This window comes from Pipistrellus kuhlii, unplaced genomic scaffold (genome assembly GCF_014108245.1).
Source record: "Pipistrellus kuhlii isolate mPipKuh1 unplaced genomic scaffold, mPipKuh1.p scaffold_m20_p_18, whole genome shotgun sequence".
Classification (NCBI taxonomy): Eukaryota; Metazoa; Chordata; class Mammalia; order Chiroptera; family Vespertilionidae; genus Pipistrellus; species Pipistrellus kuhlii.
The window spans coordinates 5,158,465-5,177,440 of NW_023425493.1; the positions used below are offsets into that span (position 1 = coordinate 5,158,465).

An 18,976-nucleotide genomic window follows, 5' to 3' on the forward strand; every position below is an offset into this window, starting at 1 on the left:
TGTGAGTGTGTGTGATTGTGTGTGACTGTGTGTGTGTGTGATTGTGTGTGTGTGTCTCTGTGTGTGTGTGATTGTGTGTGATTGTGTGTGTGGGGGGGATTGTGTGGAATTGTATGTGGAATTGTGTGGGATTGTGTGTGTGATTGTGTGAGATTTTGTGTGTGATTGTGTGAGTGTGTGTGTGATTGTGTGTGTGACTGTGTGTGTGTGTGTGTCTGTGTGTGTGTGATTGTGTGTGATTGTGTGGGGGGATTGTGTGGAATTGTATGTGTGATTGTGTGTGATTGTGTGTGTGTGTGTGTGATTGTGTGAGATTTTGTGTGTGATTGTGTATGTGTGACTGTGTGTGTGTGTGTGTGTGTGTGTGTGTATGTAGAATGAAATTGTGAGGAGGTGGGGTGAAACAGGCCGGTGTAGGCCCAGCCACCCAGCCCTGGCCCAGGCAGGGTTCGCTTTCTGTGCCTTTTCCCTGTTGTTTTGGCTTGTTTTCCAAACAAGTGTCAAGCGATCTCCCCCCAGAAGCCGCGGCGGCAGAAGGAAATGTTATTAGAAATGAGTTTGTTAGTGGGCATGATGTGCGAATGAAGTCTTCGGGAGCTCTGGCTGCCAAATAAAGACTTTATTGTTGTCATTCCTCCTTTCCCAAGCTCCCTCCCTCCCTCTCTACCCTCCTCCCTCCCTCCCTTCCTCCCTCCAATCGGCCCGTCCCTCCCCCTAACCTAGCCTCCCCACCCCAGTAGGATCTGGTAGAAGAAAAGTCAGGCAAACACAAGCACGCTCACACACGGGAGATCAGGACTTCCCGCGGCTCTCTGCTGCCACAGCTCCACCAGGGCGGGAGGAAGCGGAGGGAGCCTGAGCCGAGCCGGGGACTGGCCGGAGCTGGGAGCGGAGGCAGGTGTGTGCAGGTAAGGCCCGTGGGAAGGCGGGGAGGAAGCCCCCTTCCTCCTGCAAGTGTCCCCCTGCCCTGTGCAGCTTGGTCACTGATCTCAGCTTCCTTTCAAATGAGCCCAAGTCAGCCTTCCTTGTTGCTTCTTCCTCTCTTCACCATCCTCTCCTGTGTATTTGCTGGCTGCAGACGTTGAACTTTCTCCGTGCAGATGTTTGATGTGAGTTATGTCATACTTAGTATTTTTACACATCACGTATTTCCATAGAAACCAGAATCAAGAACACATGTCTCTGCACCTTTCACTTACTGTCACGCACTGTCACAGGCACGCACACAAGTTGCACAGGATCTGTACTTTCATTACATACATACACACACACACACTTTCTGACTGCATGTGACATGCAGAGCTAGACACACACACACACTGCATCTGTCTCACCCTCTCATGCGCCTCTCGGGCCATAAGAGCAAAGGGACAGCGTGTCTTCCCTCTGCGGTGGCAGAGCCAGAGAAAATCATGTGCTGCCGAAGGCAGAGCGGGGAGGACATGGACAGAGCGGGCGCTGGGCGGGTTTCTCCGTTCTGTAGACCTCCTAATTGGTTGGGAGGGGGAAAACTGAGGCTTTCCAACCTGCGCTGGACCTTCCCAGCCGCTCTGCATGTCTGTCCCGCTGGTCCAAACCACCGGCTTTTGGAAAGAAAGAGAAGGAAGGATCCAACTTCCAAGCGTTGGAGGTCCCGATCCCAAGCACAGGAGGCAGTTCATTTTGTGGCAGGCAGCCCGAAAAAACGCCTCTTTAAAGCCGTTTCATAATGATCCCAGGAGTCTTGGCAGCAGAGGAAAAAAGATAGCTCTGTAGTTTCTTAGTGAGTCAGGGAGGGGAAGACTGGAGGGGTAGCTGAATGGGGCTTGTTTCCAGATAGGTGACCCCTGTCCACTCAACAAGGAGAGTGTTGTCCCAGGCGGGGGGGCGGGGGGCGGGGGTAAGGGAGGAAGGAAAGAGGGCTAGATCAGAGCCTCCAGATGTGGCCTCAGATCTTCACAGTCATCTGGGGCAGGGGAGGGGGGATTGAGAGGGGACTTACTGGAAACACAGAAGTCTGCACCCCTTGCTCCAGACCTGCTGAATCTGTCATTGTTTTAGTACAGACGTCGGCCAGGGCTGAAGACCCTGGATCAGGGGCCTGAGGGAGACATGTGCTGGGACCGAGCAGCCCCCGGCCTTGCTAGCTGGGCAGAGGGCTTCGTGGCTTCCTGGAGAAGGACTGTCTGATGGAGGAAAACCAGAGCGTCCCACATGGGCCACCTCCTCAGGGAGTGGGAGTTGGTGCTGAGGGGCTAGGAAAGATCTTCTGTGAGCTCTCCCCTCCATCCTCCTTGCAAGCACCGGCTGCCACATCATGAGGAGCATCCTGGAGGGGAAGATTCCTCCCACCTGCTCCTCTGCCTGACCCGAGTCTGAGGCCCTGCGCTGGGCTCCTTCCCATCCCAGCCAGTCCCCTCTCCTCCGGCCCAGTCACTGTCTGTTCTGATAGCCTCTCGGGAAGACGGGCTGGACAAGCTCTGCCCGGTGGGCAGCCCCATTGGCTGGGCATGTGAGGGGCGATTCAAGGCTGGAAGGGGCAAAGAAAGCCAGGTGTGGGAGGTTGGGATGGGAACCATGCATCACAGTGGGAAGCCCGCTTTGTGCCTCCATTTATAAGTTACAGGACTTACAAAATATAAGGCACAGGAAGTAGCCTTAGTTATTAGCTTGCCAAGTGAGCCCATTGTTTTCAACAACTGCTTAACGTTCACTCACGGAGCACACACTCATTTAACCCTCAAATCACCGCACAAAGGTCTTGATGTGCCCATTTTACAGATGAGTGAGCTGAGCTGAGCCAAGGTAAGAGATTTGCCCAAGAGCACCCACTGACGAAGCTGAAGGGTATCAGGGTTAGGTGCCCAATCCGCAAGCTCCCAGGGCCGCAGACAGGTTCTTCCCGGGATGGAGGCAGGAAGCAGGAGATGGTGAGGCCAGGAGCAGAGCCAGCTCAGTGCTGCGCCTTCCCCACTCCCTCTACCCCTCCCCACCCTCCTCACCCCCACCCCTCTTCATGCCTCCCCACCATCTCTACCTCTCCCACCCCTCCTTACCCACCCTACCCTTCTCACCCCTCCTCATGCTTTCCACACTCTCCCTACTTCTCCTCAACCCCCACCCCTCCTCACCCTTCCCACCACTCCCCACTGTTCCCCACCCTCCTCACCCCCCACCCCTCTACACCTTCTCCACCCTCCACCCCCCACCCCTCCTCACCTTCCCCACCCTCCCCATCCCTCCTCACCCCCCATTCCTCCTCACCTTCCCCACCCTCCCCATCCCTCCTCACCCCACCCCTCCTCACCTTCCCCACCCTCCCCACCCTTCTCACCCCCACCCCTCCTCACTTTCCCTACCCTCCCCATCCATCTTCACCCCCACCCCTCCTCAACCCTCTTCATGCCTTCCCTACTCTCTCCACCCCTCCTTAACCCTCCCCATCCTCTCCACCCCTCCTCACCCTTCCCATCACTCCCCACTACTCCTCATCCTCCTCACCCCTCCTCATGCCTTCCCCACTCTCCCTACCCCTCCCCACCACTCCCCACCCTCCTCACCCCTCCAGTGGAAACTTGCTCCTCGGCAGGGTGGCCTGGAGCCAGATAATCTTCCCTCTGTTTACACTTTGCCTGGTGGCAGACGCTGGGGTGGCAGATGGTCTCTGCACCCTGGTGCTATATTGATTCTTCGCACTTTCTGATCTGCGCCACATTTTAAAGTGACTTATGGTTCTTGCTCCGGCAACAACTGGGTGAGGAATGCAGGCATGGGGACAATTTTGCTAACCCCCTTTCACAGGAAAAAAAAACAAACAACACTGAGGCTGAGAGCAGGTTTGGGGGACCAGGTAGAGGTGGGCAGGCGGAGAGCAGGGCCTGCTCCCGGGGAGAGTCTGCACCACGAAGCTCCCCACCATGGCCCCAGTCAGCCCCAGACCTACTGCATCCAGGAAAGCGGCGGCCATGCAGTGTTCCCATGGAACCCCTAGGATCCCCGTGGAATGCACCCGGTCCCCATATCGGCCCGCCCGTCCCCTCAGGGCCTCAGAGCCCTCCGCACAGGCCTTGAGAGGCTCTCAGGCGACCTAGGCGGCCTGCCTGGCTCCTGCTCACCGGGCAGGACCCCTGACCCTCCTGGCGTCCCCCTCCCTCTGGGCGGCAGGGTGGCTCTCAGAAGCTGGCGTGTGGATCAGAAAGGCGGGAAGAGAGGATGAGGGTCCATGGGTGTGGCTCCGGGGCAGGGGGCAGCCCCATTTCCCACGGCAGGGTGGTGGCTTGGAGGTTTAGGGGTGACCCACTAGACAGGGAATCTGACGGGAAAGGAAGAAGGATGCCAGTAAGCCGTGTGGAGTATTCCTTTAACCGAGGAGACACACCCAGCTCGCTCCCAGCCAACCCCAATTCCCGACTCGCCATACAGAACCAATTACCCTTCAACTTTCTCCCAGTGACTTGGAAATCCCGTGTGGACCTCAGCCCGGCCCGGCTGAGTACAGGCCCAGGCCTGGGTATCTGAACGCTACATGAACGGGTTCCTGAGCGAGACAGAGAGGAGGCGAGCTCGCTTTACACTCAGCCTCCGGAGCATCTGCTGTCTCACACACAAACCGGTGGCCGAGCGAAGCCCCTGCCGTCCACAGAGAGCTCAGGCGCTGTGACAGGCCTTCCCTGCGTGACCTCATCCAGTCCTCACACGGAGGGAGCCTGAGGCCTGGGGCGGAGGGCAGGGCGGGAGGCAAGCCCAGATCTCCAGTCCTGGAACTGACAGCCACACTCCAAGCCCTCTTAGGAAATGTTCTTAAAGGGAGAGACTGGATTTGGGGCTGGGCAGAGCGATGGCAGTGCCCCACCCCCCTCCCCCAGGGCCCCCTGGGCAGCGGTGTCTGGTCCCCGGCACTCAGCAACTGAGCAGCGAGCTCAGCAGAAGGCTGGGAGGTGGGAGCTGTGCTTGCAAAGCAGGAGACATTTAAATACCATGCACACTTGGGACCCACCCTAAGAGAGTTATGATTGGGCAGAAGCTTCTGGAAGGCAGCAGCGTAAGAAAGCATGACCTTTGGCTTTGGCAGGGGAACTGGGAGGCCCCGAGGCGTTCCGGATTTAGGACATCACAGCGCACGGAGCTGCCCGTCAGGGCCAGGCCCGGTGGGAAGAGGCGTTGTCGGTGAGAAAAGCCTTAGATATGAACGCTATTTCCCTCAGAAAGAGGTGTGGGCGGCTCACATGCCCGCGTGGGGCGAGCACACAGGGCGGGTTTGCACTGGCTAAGGGACAGGGGTTAACAGGCCCAGTGACTCCAGGGACCAGACCCGCCAAGCTTTTCCCAAAGAACCCCCTCTGCTGTGGGAGGGGCCGGGCCAGCCCCCCACCCCCACCCCCAGGTCTGAATGTAAAGGATCAGGGCTGGGGGCAGAGCCTAGCTTCCTGAAGGGGGTGGGAGGGCGTGGGCAGGAGGAAGGCCTGTGCCCGTCTCCGAGGGAAGGAGTGAGGAGCTGGTGTGCAGGGAGAGCTGTGACTCCCCGTGGCCCTGTCGCTCCTGACCATGAGGCCTGGAGCCACTGAGAAACGCCCCTCGCAAGGCCTGGCCACCCTCCGCTGGAAGCTCTGGGACTCGAGGCCCAGGGCCCGGCAGGGACTGGGGGGCCTCTTTGGGGCAGGGCTCCTCACATCATGAGAGATTGCTTGTTTATTTCAGGCTTCTGGGTGATAAGAAAATAAATGCCCAAACAACAATTTCAGGGTCACAAAAAGTGGGGCTTTTAAAAAGGTTTGCTTTTAGTATGCTAATGCTTTAGCTGCCTCCTTAAAACTGATATGCAAAATGATGGTGTTCTTGTCAGGAAAATTACAGGACTTACAAAGTATTAATTCATGGTTCACCAAGCGGTGTTGGTCCGGCCACAGGACTCCAAGTGTAGTTAGACGATGACCGTCCTCTCTTTTCCGTTCTCTCGGTGTGTCCGGGGACTGTTGTAGGCCCGGCTGTAGATAAAGCGAGAATCTACAGCAGCTCCGCTGTGACCGAGGCCCAGGAAAGGGGGGAGCTGGCCTGGCAGGGACCACTTTAGAGGGAGGTGGAGAGGCAACAGAGGCTGCAGGCAGTCTCTTCCCAGCTTCCTCCCAGTGTGTCTGCCTGCCTTCCCTCCCTCCCTCCTTTCTTCCCTCCTTTCTTCCTGTGTTCTGTGTACTATGTATAAGGGCTTACAGGCACACAGAGCACATAGAAACATGAGTTTGCTTCTGTGTATGGTACAGAAGTATGTATGTGTGCAGAGATGTATATGTGTGTGCAGAGAAGTGTGTGTGTGTGTGTGCAGAGATGTGTGTGTGCAAAGTGTGTGTGTGTGCGCAGAGAACTGTATGTGTATGTGTGTGCAGAGAAGAATGTATGTGTGTGCAGAGAACTGTATGTGTGTGTGCGCAGAGAAATATGTATGTGTGTGCAGAGAAGTGTGTATGTATGTGCAGATAATATGTATGTGTATGCAGAGAAGTGTGTGTGTGCAGAGAAGTGTCTGTGCATGTGCAAGAAGTGTGTGTGTGTGCATGTGCAGAGAAGTGTGTATGTGTGTGTGCAGAGAAGTGTGTATGAGTGTGTGCAGAGAAGTGTGTGTATATGTGTGTGCACATGCATGCAGCTGGAAGTCAGGATGTGTATGTGAAAAATGTGGGAGACTCCCTCCAGTCCTCCAGGCTTGAGCTCCGCCTTCTCTGCTGTTTCTTTTTACATTCAGCTCCTTCTGAGCACCTGGGGGGACTCAGCCGCTGGTGAGGGGCTCCCATTGTCTTCCTCTGAGCAAGGCCAGCGGAGGCAGTCACCCGCAGGGAGGAGTCTAAGCAGATGTGGGCCCAAAGGAAAGAGAGCCGGTGGCCTGAACAAAGGCCGGGGTCACAGGGTCTGGGCACAGGGGGGCACACTCCAGCCAATGTGTCTCAGAGAAACCCAGGAAGCCTGCATCCCCAGGTGTCCCAGGCCCCTGAAGGGGGCGGGGCAGACACCACAATTGTGAAGAAGCAGCCAGAGGGGCCGGGAGAAGCAATGTGGGGATGAGGACCTGGAGACCAGAGGAGTGTCATAGGATGAGGGCTCTGGGGAGGGGATGGTATATGAACCCCCTTCCCTGCCCCTTCCCAGCCAGGCCAGGGGAGAGGCCTCTGGGAGCTGTCACCTGGGTCTATTTTCCCAGCTTAATTCATCTAGAACCACAGGGCCCTACTGGGGACAATGGGAAGGGCAACCCCAAAGTATCCTCCAGCAACCTGCTCCGCTGTCACTGGGCTGGCAGGAAGCTCTTCTTGATCCCTCCCGTGACCAGCTCCAGCGGACAGAGGAACAGAGTGCCTCCCAGCGGTGTGGCTCCGTGGGCTGAGCACCAGCCCATGCACAGGAGGTTGTGGGTTTGATTCTGGTCAGAGCACATGGCAGGGTTGTGGCCATGGTCCTCAGTGAGGGCTGTGCAGGAGGCAGCCGATTGATGTTTCTCTCTCATTGATGTTTTTATCTCTCTTCCTCTCCCTCTCTCCGAAATCAATGAAAACATATTTTTTTAAAAAGGAGCAGCAATAACTGGCCACAAGAAATGAAAGTCATTTCCCCACAGCTTTCTATCTCTTCCTTGTTTTCTTTCCAGAAAATTCCCCACATCTGAGGGGAATTCTTGGTGTGTATCCTGCTGGCAGGGGCCAGTGTTCGCTGAGCCAGTGCAGTGGGTGAGGGACAAGCAGGGGGGACACACATGTGTCTGAAGCACTTTCCTTTCCTCCCAAGATCTCCACAGGCCCCACCCTGGGAGGCAGGAGACCTGGCCCTGCTATTAAATAACTTCCTGGCCTGGGCAGCCACTTCCTCCCTCCAGTACTCGATGTTTATAAACAGTACAGTCTGTACGTCATTGGTGGATTTCAAACCAGTTTTTAGAAATGCAACTTCGTTTTTCAAATGAGTGCTGTGGTTAAACATAGATATAGACATAGACATAGACGATATAGATGATATAGATATGGATATGGATATGGATATGGATATAGATATAGATATAGATATAGATGATACAGATTATATAGATGATATAGATGATATAGATATGGATATGGATATGAATATAGATATAGATGATATATAGATATAGATGATATATAGATATAGAATAGATGATACAGACATAGACAGATATAGATATAGACATAGATAGATGTAGACATAGACATAGACAGATAAAGATATAGATATAGATGATATAGATATAGATATCAGATTAAAATAACACAGAGCTGCTCTGGTTGGCATAGGAATGAGTTGGGGTGCCCCAGGGCCAGCTCCTTGATCTCCGTCCCTCCCTCCCTCCATAGAAATGGGGGCACCATTTGGAAACCATTGAGCTGTGTGATCTCTATAGACACATCTGGATTATAACCCCCAGGACTCCATGGCTCATATACCCTAACCCATTACGAGGACAGGACTGATTTTCTCGTGCTGCAGAGGGGGAGACTGAGGGCTGAACGGCAAGCACGAGACTCCTGATGCCCAGCCTGGTGTGCTTTCTGCAGGAGGGCTGGCTCTCCAGAGCAGGCTGAGCCCACTGGGTAGCGAGGCCTCTGGCAGGGAACCCAGACCCTCAGCCCTTGTTACCTTCTCACCTGCTAGATACAGGTGAACAGGGAAATGCTTCCACAGGCCCCTCCACAGCCCCCCGGGAGCCCGCCCCGGCCGCCTGACCTGCAAAGAAGAGCCTGGCCTCTAATTGCTGAGGCCCAACTTGCTAATGCCTCCCGCATCTCCTCCCTGCAGGCACATCACCCGGATCATGAGGCCATCTCTCTCCTTGCTCCTCCCACTTCTCCTCATCTTGGCCTCAGTGACCAAAGGTCAGCCCACAAGAAAACCAAAACCCAGGCCCAGGGGCAGGCCCAGGGCCCGGCCCACACCCAGCTTTCCTCAGCCCCATGAGCCATCGGAGCCTACAGACCTGCCTCCTCCCCTCCCGCCGGGCCCTCCGTCTGCCTTTCATGACTGCCCCCGGGAGTGCTACTGCCCCCACGACTTCCCATCGGCCCTCTACTGCGACAGCCGCAACCTCAGGAAGGTGCCCGTCATCCCGCCGCGCATCCATTACCTCTATCTCCAGAACAACTTCATAACCGAGCTGCCGGTGGAGTCCTTCAAGAACGCCTCGGACCTGCGGTGGGTCAACCTGGACAACAACCGCATCCGCAAGGTGGACCAGAAGGTGCTGGAGAAGCTCCCCAGCCTGGCGTACCTCTACATGGAGAAGAACCAGCTGGAGGAGGTGCCCTCCGCCCTGCCCCGGAACCTGGAGCAGCTGCGGCTGAGCCAGAACCAGATCTCCAGGATCCCGCCGGGCGCCTTCAGCAAGCTGGAGAACCTGGTGCTCCTGGACCTTCAGCACAACAAGCTCAACGACCACGTCCTCAAGCCCGACACCTTCCAGGGCCTCAAGAGCCTCATGCAGCTCAACCTGGCCCACAACATCCTGAGGAAGATGCCCCCCAAGGTGCCCAAAGCCCTCCACCAGCTCTACCTGGACAGCAACCAGATCACCACCATCCCCAACGGCTACTTCAAGGCCTTCCCCAACCTCGCCTTCATCCGCCTGAACTACAACAAGCTGTCCGACCGGGGGCTCCCCAAGAACTCCTTCAACATCTCCAACCTGCTGGTGCTGCACCTGTCCCACAACAAGATCAGCAACGTGCCCGCCATCAACAACAAGCTGGAGCACCTGTACCTCAACAACAACAACATCGAGAGTGAGTGGGGGGGCGGGGCCAGGCCCGGGGCGGGAGGCTGGGGGCTCACCACATCAGCCTTCTCCCAGGAGCCTCGGGGTGGGGGCGTGCAAGAGACACCCTGCTTGACACTGGACTTCAAACCATGGCCATCCCGCTCGCTGTCTGTATGGCCTTGGACAGATAGCTGACCTCCCTGGGAAGGTCCCTCGTCTGTCAAAGGGAGAATGATAGTCATACCTCTCACCAACTTGATATGAGGATATAACCGTTTAACGTGGATGGATCCCATGCCCCGAAGGCCACAGCTGGAGGGCCCTTGCTTCTCTTTTTCCATCTCTTCTCAGCCGCCCCAATTCCAGACCTGTCGGTAGGGTGGACACGGAATACAGTCCCGGACATCCTCCTAAAAGCAGAATGGTGACATTGACATGCCCACTCTGAAATAAATAAATAAATAAATAAATACCCACTCTGAAATGCCCGAGCCTGTCCGTCGAGGACACCGGCAAGCTGTGAGATGGCATCCCCCCAAGTCTGCACCTAGGTTCTGAAGTTTGGAAAAGGTACACACGGACAGGCAGCTGGACAGGGTGGGCAAACATAGGTGAATAATAATGATCAACATTACAATAATTAATAAATAATATTACAGAATAAACTCTGTTTCAACTGTAAACCTACTTTTGCCCACCCCTGTATATGCCGCCTACCTGTGTGTACCTTGCCTGCTCACCTCCCCTTCTCTCTCCATAGAGATCAGCGGGACCCAGATTTGCCCTCACAACCTGGCGAAAATGCAGCAGACAGGAAAACACATTGCAGGGGGGAGGGAGGGGGTGGCTTCTGGGTCTATCTGGGGAGCTGGAATAGTTAGTTGTGTAAGACAATATGCTTAAGGCAGGACTCCCCGAAGCTGCATATAGAGGGTCCTGGGCTGTGAGGTATCCATCGCAGCCCAAAAGAACAGACTAGAGGTTGCAATTTTGCTTCCATCAAAAAATGTCAGCTCTGAGCTGAGCATCTGCAGAAAAGCTTAAAATCAAAAGTGCGAGTATGACCTGGGCACTGAGGAACATCAGGGGTGCAGCCGCTGCAGGGATGCGGGGGACAGAGGGAAAGGGGAGCTCCCCTAAAAGAACCATAGGAACCCCCAGTTGCCACGCCGAAGCGGGTGAGGGAGAGTATTGAGTTTCTACAACCTTGAAGCGAGTGGTGGGGAGAACAGGCTTGCTCTCTTGTCTGGGATAATTGCAGAGTGGGAGGGGCTTTTAACATCTGGCAAGAAACAGATTCAGGGAGTAAACTGAGGCAAGTCATTGCTCCCCGAGATGCTGTATAGGCCAAACGTATAGCCAGAAGGCACACCTCACACACAACTGGCAGGTCGGTCCCGGGTGGAAGAGCAGGCTGCTGGGGACAGCCAGCCCCCTGAGGGTGAAGTCAGAAAAATCAACCCCCTCTCCCAGTGACCCTGGTCCGGGAGCTGAGCATCAGCGTGGTCCCATGACAGGCCTATATGACAGAGGCTGCAAGAAAATCCCTGTGTCCGGCTCTTCCTGCTGCCCCATGGTAAAGAGAGAAAAACAACCGCCCCTCGGATGATCAATGAGGCCAGGCTTCGGGGCATAAACATTCATTTAGATGCTACATCTGATGTCATCTAGCAAAAGGTGAGGGAGAAAATGAAATCTCACTTTCCCCTGGAAAGCCCAGAATCAGTCACCACGTCAGAATCAACAGGCTCAGCCTGCCCTGTGGGCCCTGGGCCCTCCCCAGACCCCCTTCCCCTCCTGGCAGCCCTGTGTCTGTTCCTGGGACCACCTTCTGCCCATCCGAGTGCCTCAGGCGTAGGCCACAGGAGACTCCCACTCCCACCTGACGGCTCAGGACTCGCCTCACTCCACTCTCTCCGCCTTTCTACAGTATAAGCCTGACGGGCCCTTCCAAATTTTACCCCCAGGACCCCAAAGTTCACATAGCCTACCGTCCCTGCCACAGCAACAGCCCTGCTCCGTGCCACTCCTCAGCCTGAAGGTCAAAGCCGTCCTTAGTGCAGTCTGGGAAGGCCGGCCATCATTTGGGGCCACAGCTTAACCTCTCCAGCTCACTCCCCCTATTTCATCACACTGTGCTGATTACCACGCCCAGATTCTCCCATGATCCTTTTGGCCTCCACAACTCTATTCAAACAGGTCCCTCTATCAAACCCCATTCCCAGGCCTCCCCCTGCTCTGATCCTACCCAACTCTGAAGGTTCAACTTACAGCTTTCTTTCTCCATGACACCTCAGAGTAAATCTCCAGTAGCCACTGTGGATCGATTCCAACTTCATTAATTAATTTTACAATGAGTAATCCAGGTCTGTTGACTCTCCAGCGTCACACATGCCTACAGTGGGGCAATTCCTGGGAGAAGTTGTGTCCTTACACTCCGTCGTCCGCCCTCTCCTTCCTCCTCTCGGTCCCCTTGGTCCCAGCCCCGCCCTCCTCGCCTGCTCACCTCCCCCTTCTCTCTCCACAGAGATCAACGGGACCCAGATTTGCCCTCACAACCTGGTCACCTTCCAGGACTTCTCGGATCTGGAAAACGTCCCTCACCTCCGCTACCTGAGGCTGGACGGCAACTACCTGAAGCCGCCCATCCCGCTGGACCTCATGATGTGCTTCCGCCTGCTGCAGTCCGTGGTCATCTAGGCCTGGCTCCGCCCTGCGTCCCCTCCGATCGCCGCTGAAGGCTGGTGGCCCGGGCGCTGGGCCCGCTGCTCGTGTTCTCTGCCTCCCTGGCTTTCTCCAGCTTTGCCTTCCTCAGCCCGCCTTCCTGAGGCGGGACCAGCCACAGCCTCAGGACCGAGACCTCCCAGGCCTTGGTTGGGGGGAGGGGATCCACCCAGCCCAGAGACATCTCCTGCATGCTTACCCTCTGGCCCAGAGCACAGGTGTCTGTTTCCAGATCTCATAGTCCCGCTCTCCCAGCCTCCCCGCCACTCCTGGGTAAGTCTGGGCCTGGACTGACATCAGGATCTCGGCCCTGGGGAAGCACGAAAATGGTCAGGAGTTGCCCCGAGGGAGGCTCAGGCAGCCCTGCAGGGACTCCTCCTGTATGGGCAGCTCTGGCCCCCAAGGACCAGAGCACCAGGTCCCTTTGGCCAGGGCTCCATCTTGCAAAGTGCTGCTCCACTGCCTGCCCGCTGGCACCAGACATGGTGCTGGCTCACCACCCCGTGTTCTCCAAAATGGAAGTACAGGGCATGGCCGTGGGCGGGCAGCGGGTGGGGTTCCCGCAGGGGCCTGCACCTGGCCTACTCTCCATGGGGAGGAGCTGGACCCTGTTTCTCCTGGGTGCAGCAGCTCACACCCTCCTAACCCTCATTCCCAGAGGAAGATCGGGGAGGACCAGTCCAGGAGAAGAGGGGCTTGGGAACCAGGAGGCAGCCAGGGGGAGAGGAGTGGGAGTCAGGGCCCAGGGATGGGCCCATGAGGGTCCAAGGGGGTCCCACAGCCCCCTTGGCCGCTCTGAACAGGAGGCCTAATGCCTGGGGATCACCGTGTCCCAGTGGAGGGCGCAGAGCCACCACCGCCCTGCCATCTGTTCTCTGTCAGTGGGGACAACCCGGTCCTTTCCACCCCAGAGAGGTTCCTGAGAAACCCGAGAGAAGGGGAGGGAGCACCCAAAATCTTCCAGAAGCTTCTTCCACGTGTACACATTGGCCTCCCCCTAAGGCAGACTCATCAGTGACACCTGGTGGCTGGTGCCGGACACAGAGGGCCCCTCTTCTTCTCCGCCCTGGGGGTGATTTTCCAAGGTCAAGGGCTCCCAACTTGAAGAGCCAGGTTCAACCATGTGCATGGTCTCTCTCTCCTCTGGGTCTAAAGGGCACAGAGCAACAGTGGCTCTGCGTTGGGAAGAAGATCGGGGTGGAGGGCTTGTTCCTTCATGGGGGAGTAATGGTGGGAATCTCGGGGGCCCAGGGAAGGATGCAGCCTGCTCCCCGGTGCTGTCTGACCTTGCCATGACTTCTGCTCTCAGCTCCCACCGACTACACACCCTGCCAAATCTCCTCTGGCACTCACGTTCCATTCTGAGGCTCCATGTTGGACCTCGCTCTAATGCAAGCCAAGTCCTCCATGTCCTCTCCCGCCCTTGCAGTTATTTATTCTCTGTATGGACTGTCCCTCCCCCGAAGTTCCCACCCTCCCCGCCTGGCCCAGGTGCAGCTGGGCAGGCCTCAAGAGGGCCTGGGCCCCATGGCTAACTCTCCTAGGCCTTCCTCTGACCTGCCTCTAGGGGGTGCTGCCCCTTCACAGTCCCCCAGGGTGTACGCTGGTGGGTGGCATGGATGTTCTAGAAATGAGTGGTACCCAGTGCCTCCCCTCAAGACAGGTCTAGAAAAGGTCCGAGATTTTAAATTGTATTAAGCTAGACCCCTAACATCAAGAAGCTCCCATTAGACTCTTTCTCATTGTTCACTTTGCCAACTTACAGAAATGGAGCACACTTTATCCCAGCCTCCTTCACCTGCTCCCATAAGGGCCTTATTTTCCACAGCTGCTCATTTCTCCGAGGCTCCTGCTTAGAGTCAGGGCCGCCCCGGGGCTGTAAGCAGCCTGGTGCTCCGGCCTGGATCAGCCGCCTCCTCCCCTTAGTCACACCTTTAGCCTCAGCCCCTCTCAGGAGGCCCTCGGGGAGCACAGCCCTCGGAGGGAGCCATCCCCTCTCCTGCAAACCCAGCAGCAGCTCAATCACCATCATCCCTTCCCTCCATCGCTCCCTGCGGCCGAAAGCCAGAGAGGATTCAAGTTAAACTGACTTTACAGCAACTGCCTCTCCCCTTCTGTCCTCCCACTGCCCCCACACACTCTGTGCTGGTTTCCCGTGGGTTTCAGAAGCCCCCCTTTCCACCCCCGCCCCCCTGCAGCACATACAGGGTGGGCCCCGTGCTGCTGCCTCCGCACTCCCAGCTGTGCAGGTGGGTGTCTGATGTACTCTGTCCTTAAGGCTGTCCTCCTGGGAGCCGATAACTCTGTGAACCAGCTCCCACACTCCAGCGCGCTTCACAGCAGAGGAAATAAAGGAATATGAGAGCATCCTGCTTGGACTGGGCCATGTGAACAGGTGGGGAACAGTCCCCCGAGGTCCCTCTGCCGCCCCCTTCCTCCTGCAGCCCCCTCTCCCGTGCTCTGAGAAGATGGGTGAGGAAGGGTCTTAGTCTTAAGAAACAATTCCAAAGCCATTCGTTCCTTGGTGACTTTCCCCCAAAACTTACAGTTCTCGTGAAAAATCATTCCTAAAGTCTGACCAGAAATCTGACAGCTGCATTTGAAGCCCAAAGGTCAGGGCTTTCAACCCATAGACACCAAATCGTTGAGAGTCTCCCAAAAGCTCAGCTCCGAGCCAAATACAGGGGACATAAAGCAGACCCACTCCTGGCCAGGCGAGGCTGCAGACCGGTCAGGATGCCGTGTAAAACCCACAGCAGAGGCGGAGCCACCTCAGGCCAGAACCCAGGGCCACCTCGTCTAGGGGGAGTGACAGGCTGTGCAAGATGTTCCTAAGCCTCCCTTCAGATAGAAGGTTCTAGAAGTAGGCTTGTGATCCTCCCAACCTACATCATATATATATATATATATATATATATATATATATATATATATATATATATATATATATATATATATATATATTGATTTCAGAGATGAAGAAAGAGGGAGAGGGAGAGATAGAAACATCCATGATGAGAGAGAATCATGGATCGGCTGCCTCCTACAAGTCCCCCACTGGGAATCGAGCCCACAATCCAGGCATGTGCCCTTGACCGAAATCGAACCTGGGACCTTTCAGTTCGCAGGCCAGCGCTCTATCCACTGAGCCAAACCGGCTAGGGCAGCAACCTACATCTTTAGGATGCTGCTCCCACCTGCCTCTAACACCTGCCTCAGTTCAACCCAGCAAGTTGTCTGTGGGCACCAACTGCGTGCCAGGTTCCCAGCGCAGAATCCAAGGGCAGGGAATATCTGTCCCGTGCCCAGGAGCGATGCACAGCGGGATAAAGGGGAAACCCGCTCATTAATAACTGCGTGCCTTACGTGCTAGAATAAGGCCGAGTACAGAGCCCAGGAGGGCTCCTCTCGCGGGAGCTGTATCTTAAGAGCTGAACAGGACTGTGAAGTGGGATGAGGGGGGGAAAGGACATAGGAGGAGGGGAAAGGTGGGAAGGCTTGGCATGTAGCCTGTGGGGTATGTGTGTGTGTGTGTGTGTGTGTGTGTGTGTGTGTGTGTGTGAGAGAGAGTGTGTGTGTGTGTGTGTGAGAGAGAGAGAGAGAGAGAGAGAGAGAGGCCGTTCAACAAGCAGGAGAGCTCCTGAAATCTCACCCCCTCTCCCTCCCTGCCCACGAAAGGGGCAGCTGGCCAGACTTGTATCCCCAACGCCTGCCACATCCGCCCCATCAGCATCAGACTTGGATCCCCAACGCCTGCCACATCCGCCCCATCAGCATCAGCATGCCTTTGCTTCCCCTGGTGAGGGGCTCAGACATAATAGAAGGGCTCCGGGCCCCTCCCACATCTCTTCCTGGGCTCTGGGGAGCTGAGCATCCAATGGTCCCCACACAGGCCACACCCCACATCCCAGGGCCGCCCTGAAATGTGTGGAACCAGCGTGAGAATAGGACGTGATTGTGGTTGGGGGCGGGGAGGTGGTGTTGGGGAGCCTGAGCATGCAGGTGAGCCTGGCTGTGCCCAGGGGAGGGCCGACTGCAGGGCAGAGGGCATGGCCACAGAGCAGGGAGTGTGTGCCACGGAGAGGGGTGGAGGAGGGGGAGCAGGAGGCAGGCAGAGTGACTGAGCACGCTCAGCTGCACCCCTCTCAGGGAATAAATGGCGCAGGTGCGGGGAGGTAGCCCTGGCTGCAGAGAGAAACAGAGGACAGCAGCGAATGTGCCATCTGCTTCTGGGGCACCGTCCTGGCTCCAGGGCCTCCTCTCCCTGCACCCAGCCGAGCCCCTTTGGGTGGTTCTCCGGGCGAGGGGCTGGTGGCCAGGGCACAGGAATATGCCTGGCCCTGGTGACCAGGTCCTTGGACGGGGGCCAGCGTCTCCACAACAGCTGGCGGCCGGCAGCCTGAAGGCCGCGCACTGCCCTCCGGGCCAGGCGCTCAGCTCTGCCCCTTCACCCGGTGTGCCCGGCAGAGAGGAGCTCTGCCAAGGCCATCTGCGATGAGGGCACCAGCACACCTGGTCTCGGGACTTCCGGGGACAAGGGGAGGAGGGAGGGTCATAGGAGCAAAGGGGAACTCTGTGTGGCTGGAGTCAGGAAATGGAGCACTTGCCCGGGCTCTGTGTGGCCTTGGGCAAGTCACCTCCCGCCCTGGGTCTTGCTTCCCCACCTGTACAACGAGGGGCTCAGACTAGATGTTCCTACGGGGCCTGCAGCTGGGGCCCAGCGCGTGCTCAGGGAAGAGCATTACCAAACAGCCCGGGCAGCTCTCAGGCTGGCAGGGTCCTGGGAGACACATCGCCCACCCACCTTCACCGAGGACTGCCCAGCAGAGCCTGGGCACCAGGCTAAAGAGGGTCCCTCCCCATCATTCTATCCTGGGGCGATTCTTCTCAGTGCCCTGAGGACCCCCACAATGCCGCCTGGTGTTTGTGATCAGGAGTCTCCCCTGGGGCCCAACCTCAGCAGATCCAGAGAACGTCCCATACGGTTCTCGCCATCATCTCCAGAGAACTTGACGTTGGCTTCCAAATCCTACCCCATCCTCATCCCCACTCTACCCTTTGACTTGCCGGCCCTCAGACCCATCTGGTGATTTTTGTGGTTAGGGGTCCCACGTTGGGGTTCCAGGTGGTGGTGGTGGGGGGTGGGGGTCAGGGTGCCTCAGCTCTCAGGCCCCTTTTCATGTTTGGGTTTCACCTATAAAGTCAGAACATGGTCACCCTCCGGATGGAGACTCATGCTGGAAGGCAAGCCCCCCTCTCACCCCCCCCCTGGCCCTCCACACCCCACTGCTGTCTTCTCCGAGAACAGTGCAGGGTCTGAGGGGTGGGGTCCCCCAGGACGTGGGAGCTGCCTACCCTCTCAGAGAGGGTGGGCAAGAGAGACAGCAGACGGAGAAAGAGAGGAAGGGATGAGAGTGGGAAGTGGGAAGCGGGAAGTGGTCCCTGCAGTCTGCGAGCTCTTCACTTGCAGCAAATTTGTTAGGACTTCCCTTAGCAATAAGACATCTCTCCCTCCGGCGGTCAGGTAACACCATAAGCCAACCTCACTGGGATGTCGCGACGCCTTCCTGAGCTCCCTACAAAAGAGAGGCCGCGGTCTCCAGTCTAAAGCTCTTTCCCAGCCGCTCCGGCCTTCCCAGGGGCTGACGGGGCATCCGTCAGGGCTTGGCCAGGGCAGCTCAGGGGAGAGCGCCAGCTGGGAATCTGGAGCTTGGCCACCAGCTGCTCCTTCATCCCAGTCCCTCCCATCTCTGGCCTCAGTTTCCCTATCCTGCCGATGAAGCTGTGGGACCAGGCGCTCTCTGAGAAGGCCCCTTTCTTGCTCGCTCCTTCTGCACCCCTCCAGCCCTCTCCACAGTGACTCTCTGCAGTCACTGACGCTCCCAAAGTTCAGGCAAAAGCTGACAAACTGTGTGCGGTGGGCTGTCTCCAGTTTAAAGGGACCCGTCTGGCTCCTCCAAACAGGACCAGCCTCCCGCAGAGCACGGTGGCTGCACGGACACCCTCTTGTACCCCAGGAGGACCAGGCCCACACCCCTGGGCCTGCCGCTCCCCCCACCAGCCTCGAGGTTTCCACAGGCAGCCGAGGCCCATCTCCAGGGGAGCGGAGTGGAGAGCAGTAAGGGCTAGCCGGTGGAGGGTGAGGAAGAAGAGAAAGAGCCACCGTAAGAACAGAATAAAAAATTTTAAAAAATCAAAGAGAGAGCTGGCTGTCCCTAAAGATTCTGCCCGAAACACACACACACACACACACACACACACACACACACACACACACACGAACTGGAGAGGAAGCCGGGGAACTCGCAGAGCCACCACCTTAATTAGCAGCATCGAGGGGGGAGCCGGGAGGCTGAGCGGTAATTAGATTAGAGACAATTAAAGGCCAGAGGAGAAGAATGAATAACTGTGGCCGTCACCTGGCAGGGGTCACACGAAGCAGTCATACAAGCCTTTCAGCGCGGTATTCCCTCCTGCGCAGCCCCCTCCTGTCCCCGGTGCCCTCCTGGGGCCGGGATGCTGGTG

General features: G+C 56.9%; 1 protein-coding gene across 2 annotated transcripts; it reads left to right on the forward strand.

Annotated features, from left to right (window-relative positions):
* The first annotated feature begins 737 nt into the window (after positions 1–737).
* Positions 738–14,818, forward strand: LOC118721462 (proline and arginine rich end leucine rich repeat protein). Of its 2 annotated transcripts, none has more exons than XM_036442460.2 (3): positions 738–908; positions 8,773–9,752; positions 12,255–14,818. In XM_036442460.2, the coding sequence occupies exons 2-3, from the start codon at positions 8,789–8,791 to the stop codon at positions 12,425–12,427; spliced, it is 1,137 nt and encodes a 378-aa protein (XP_036298353.1). In that variant the 5' UTR covers positions 738–908; positions 8,773–8,788; the 3' UTR covers positions 12,428–14,818. The 2 variants fall into 2 exon arrangements, with proteins under 2 accessions (XP_036298353.1, XP_045438948.1); XM_045582992.1 differs by lacking the exon at positions 738–908 and adding an exon at positions 5,051–5,145.
* Positions 14,819–18,976: the final 4,158 nt, after the last annotated feature.

What these genes read in the sequence shown, in the direction of transcription:
- LOC118721462 (XM_036442460.2), top strand. Translation starts at nt 8,789, where the DNA reads ATGAGGCCATCTCTCTCCTTGCTCCTCCCACTTCTCCTCATCTTGGCC. An exon ending in CAACAACAACAACATCGAGA is followed by an intron (nt 9,753 to 12,254) that starts GTGAGTGGGGGG and finishes CTCTCTCCACAG; the next exon opens with AGATCAACGGGACCCAGATT.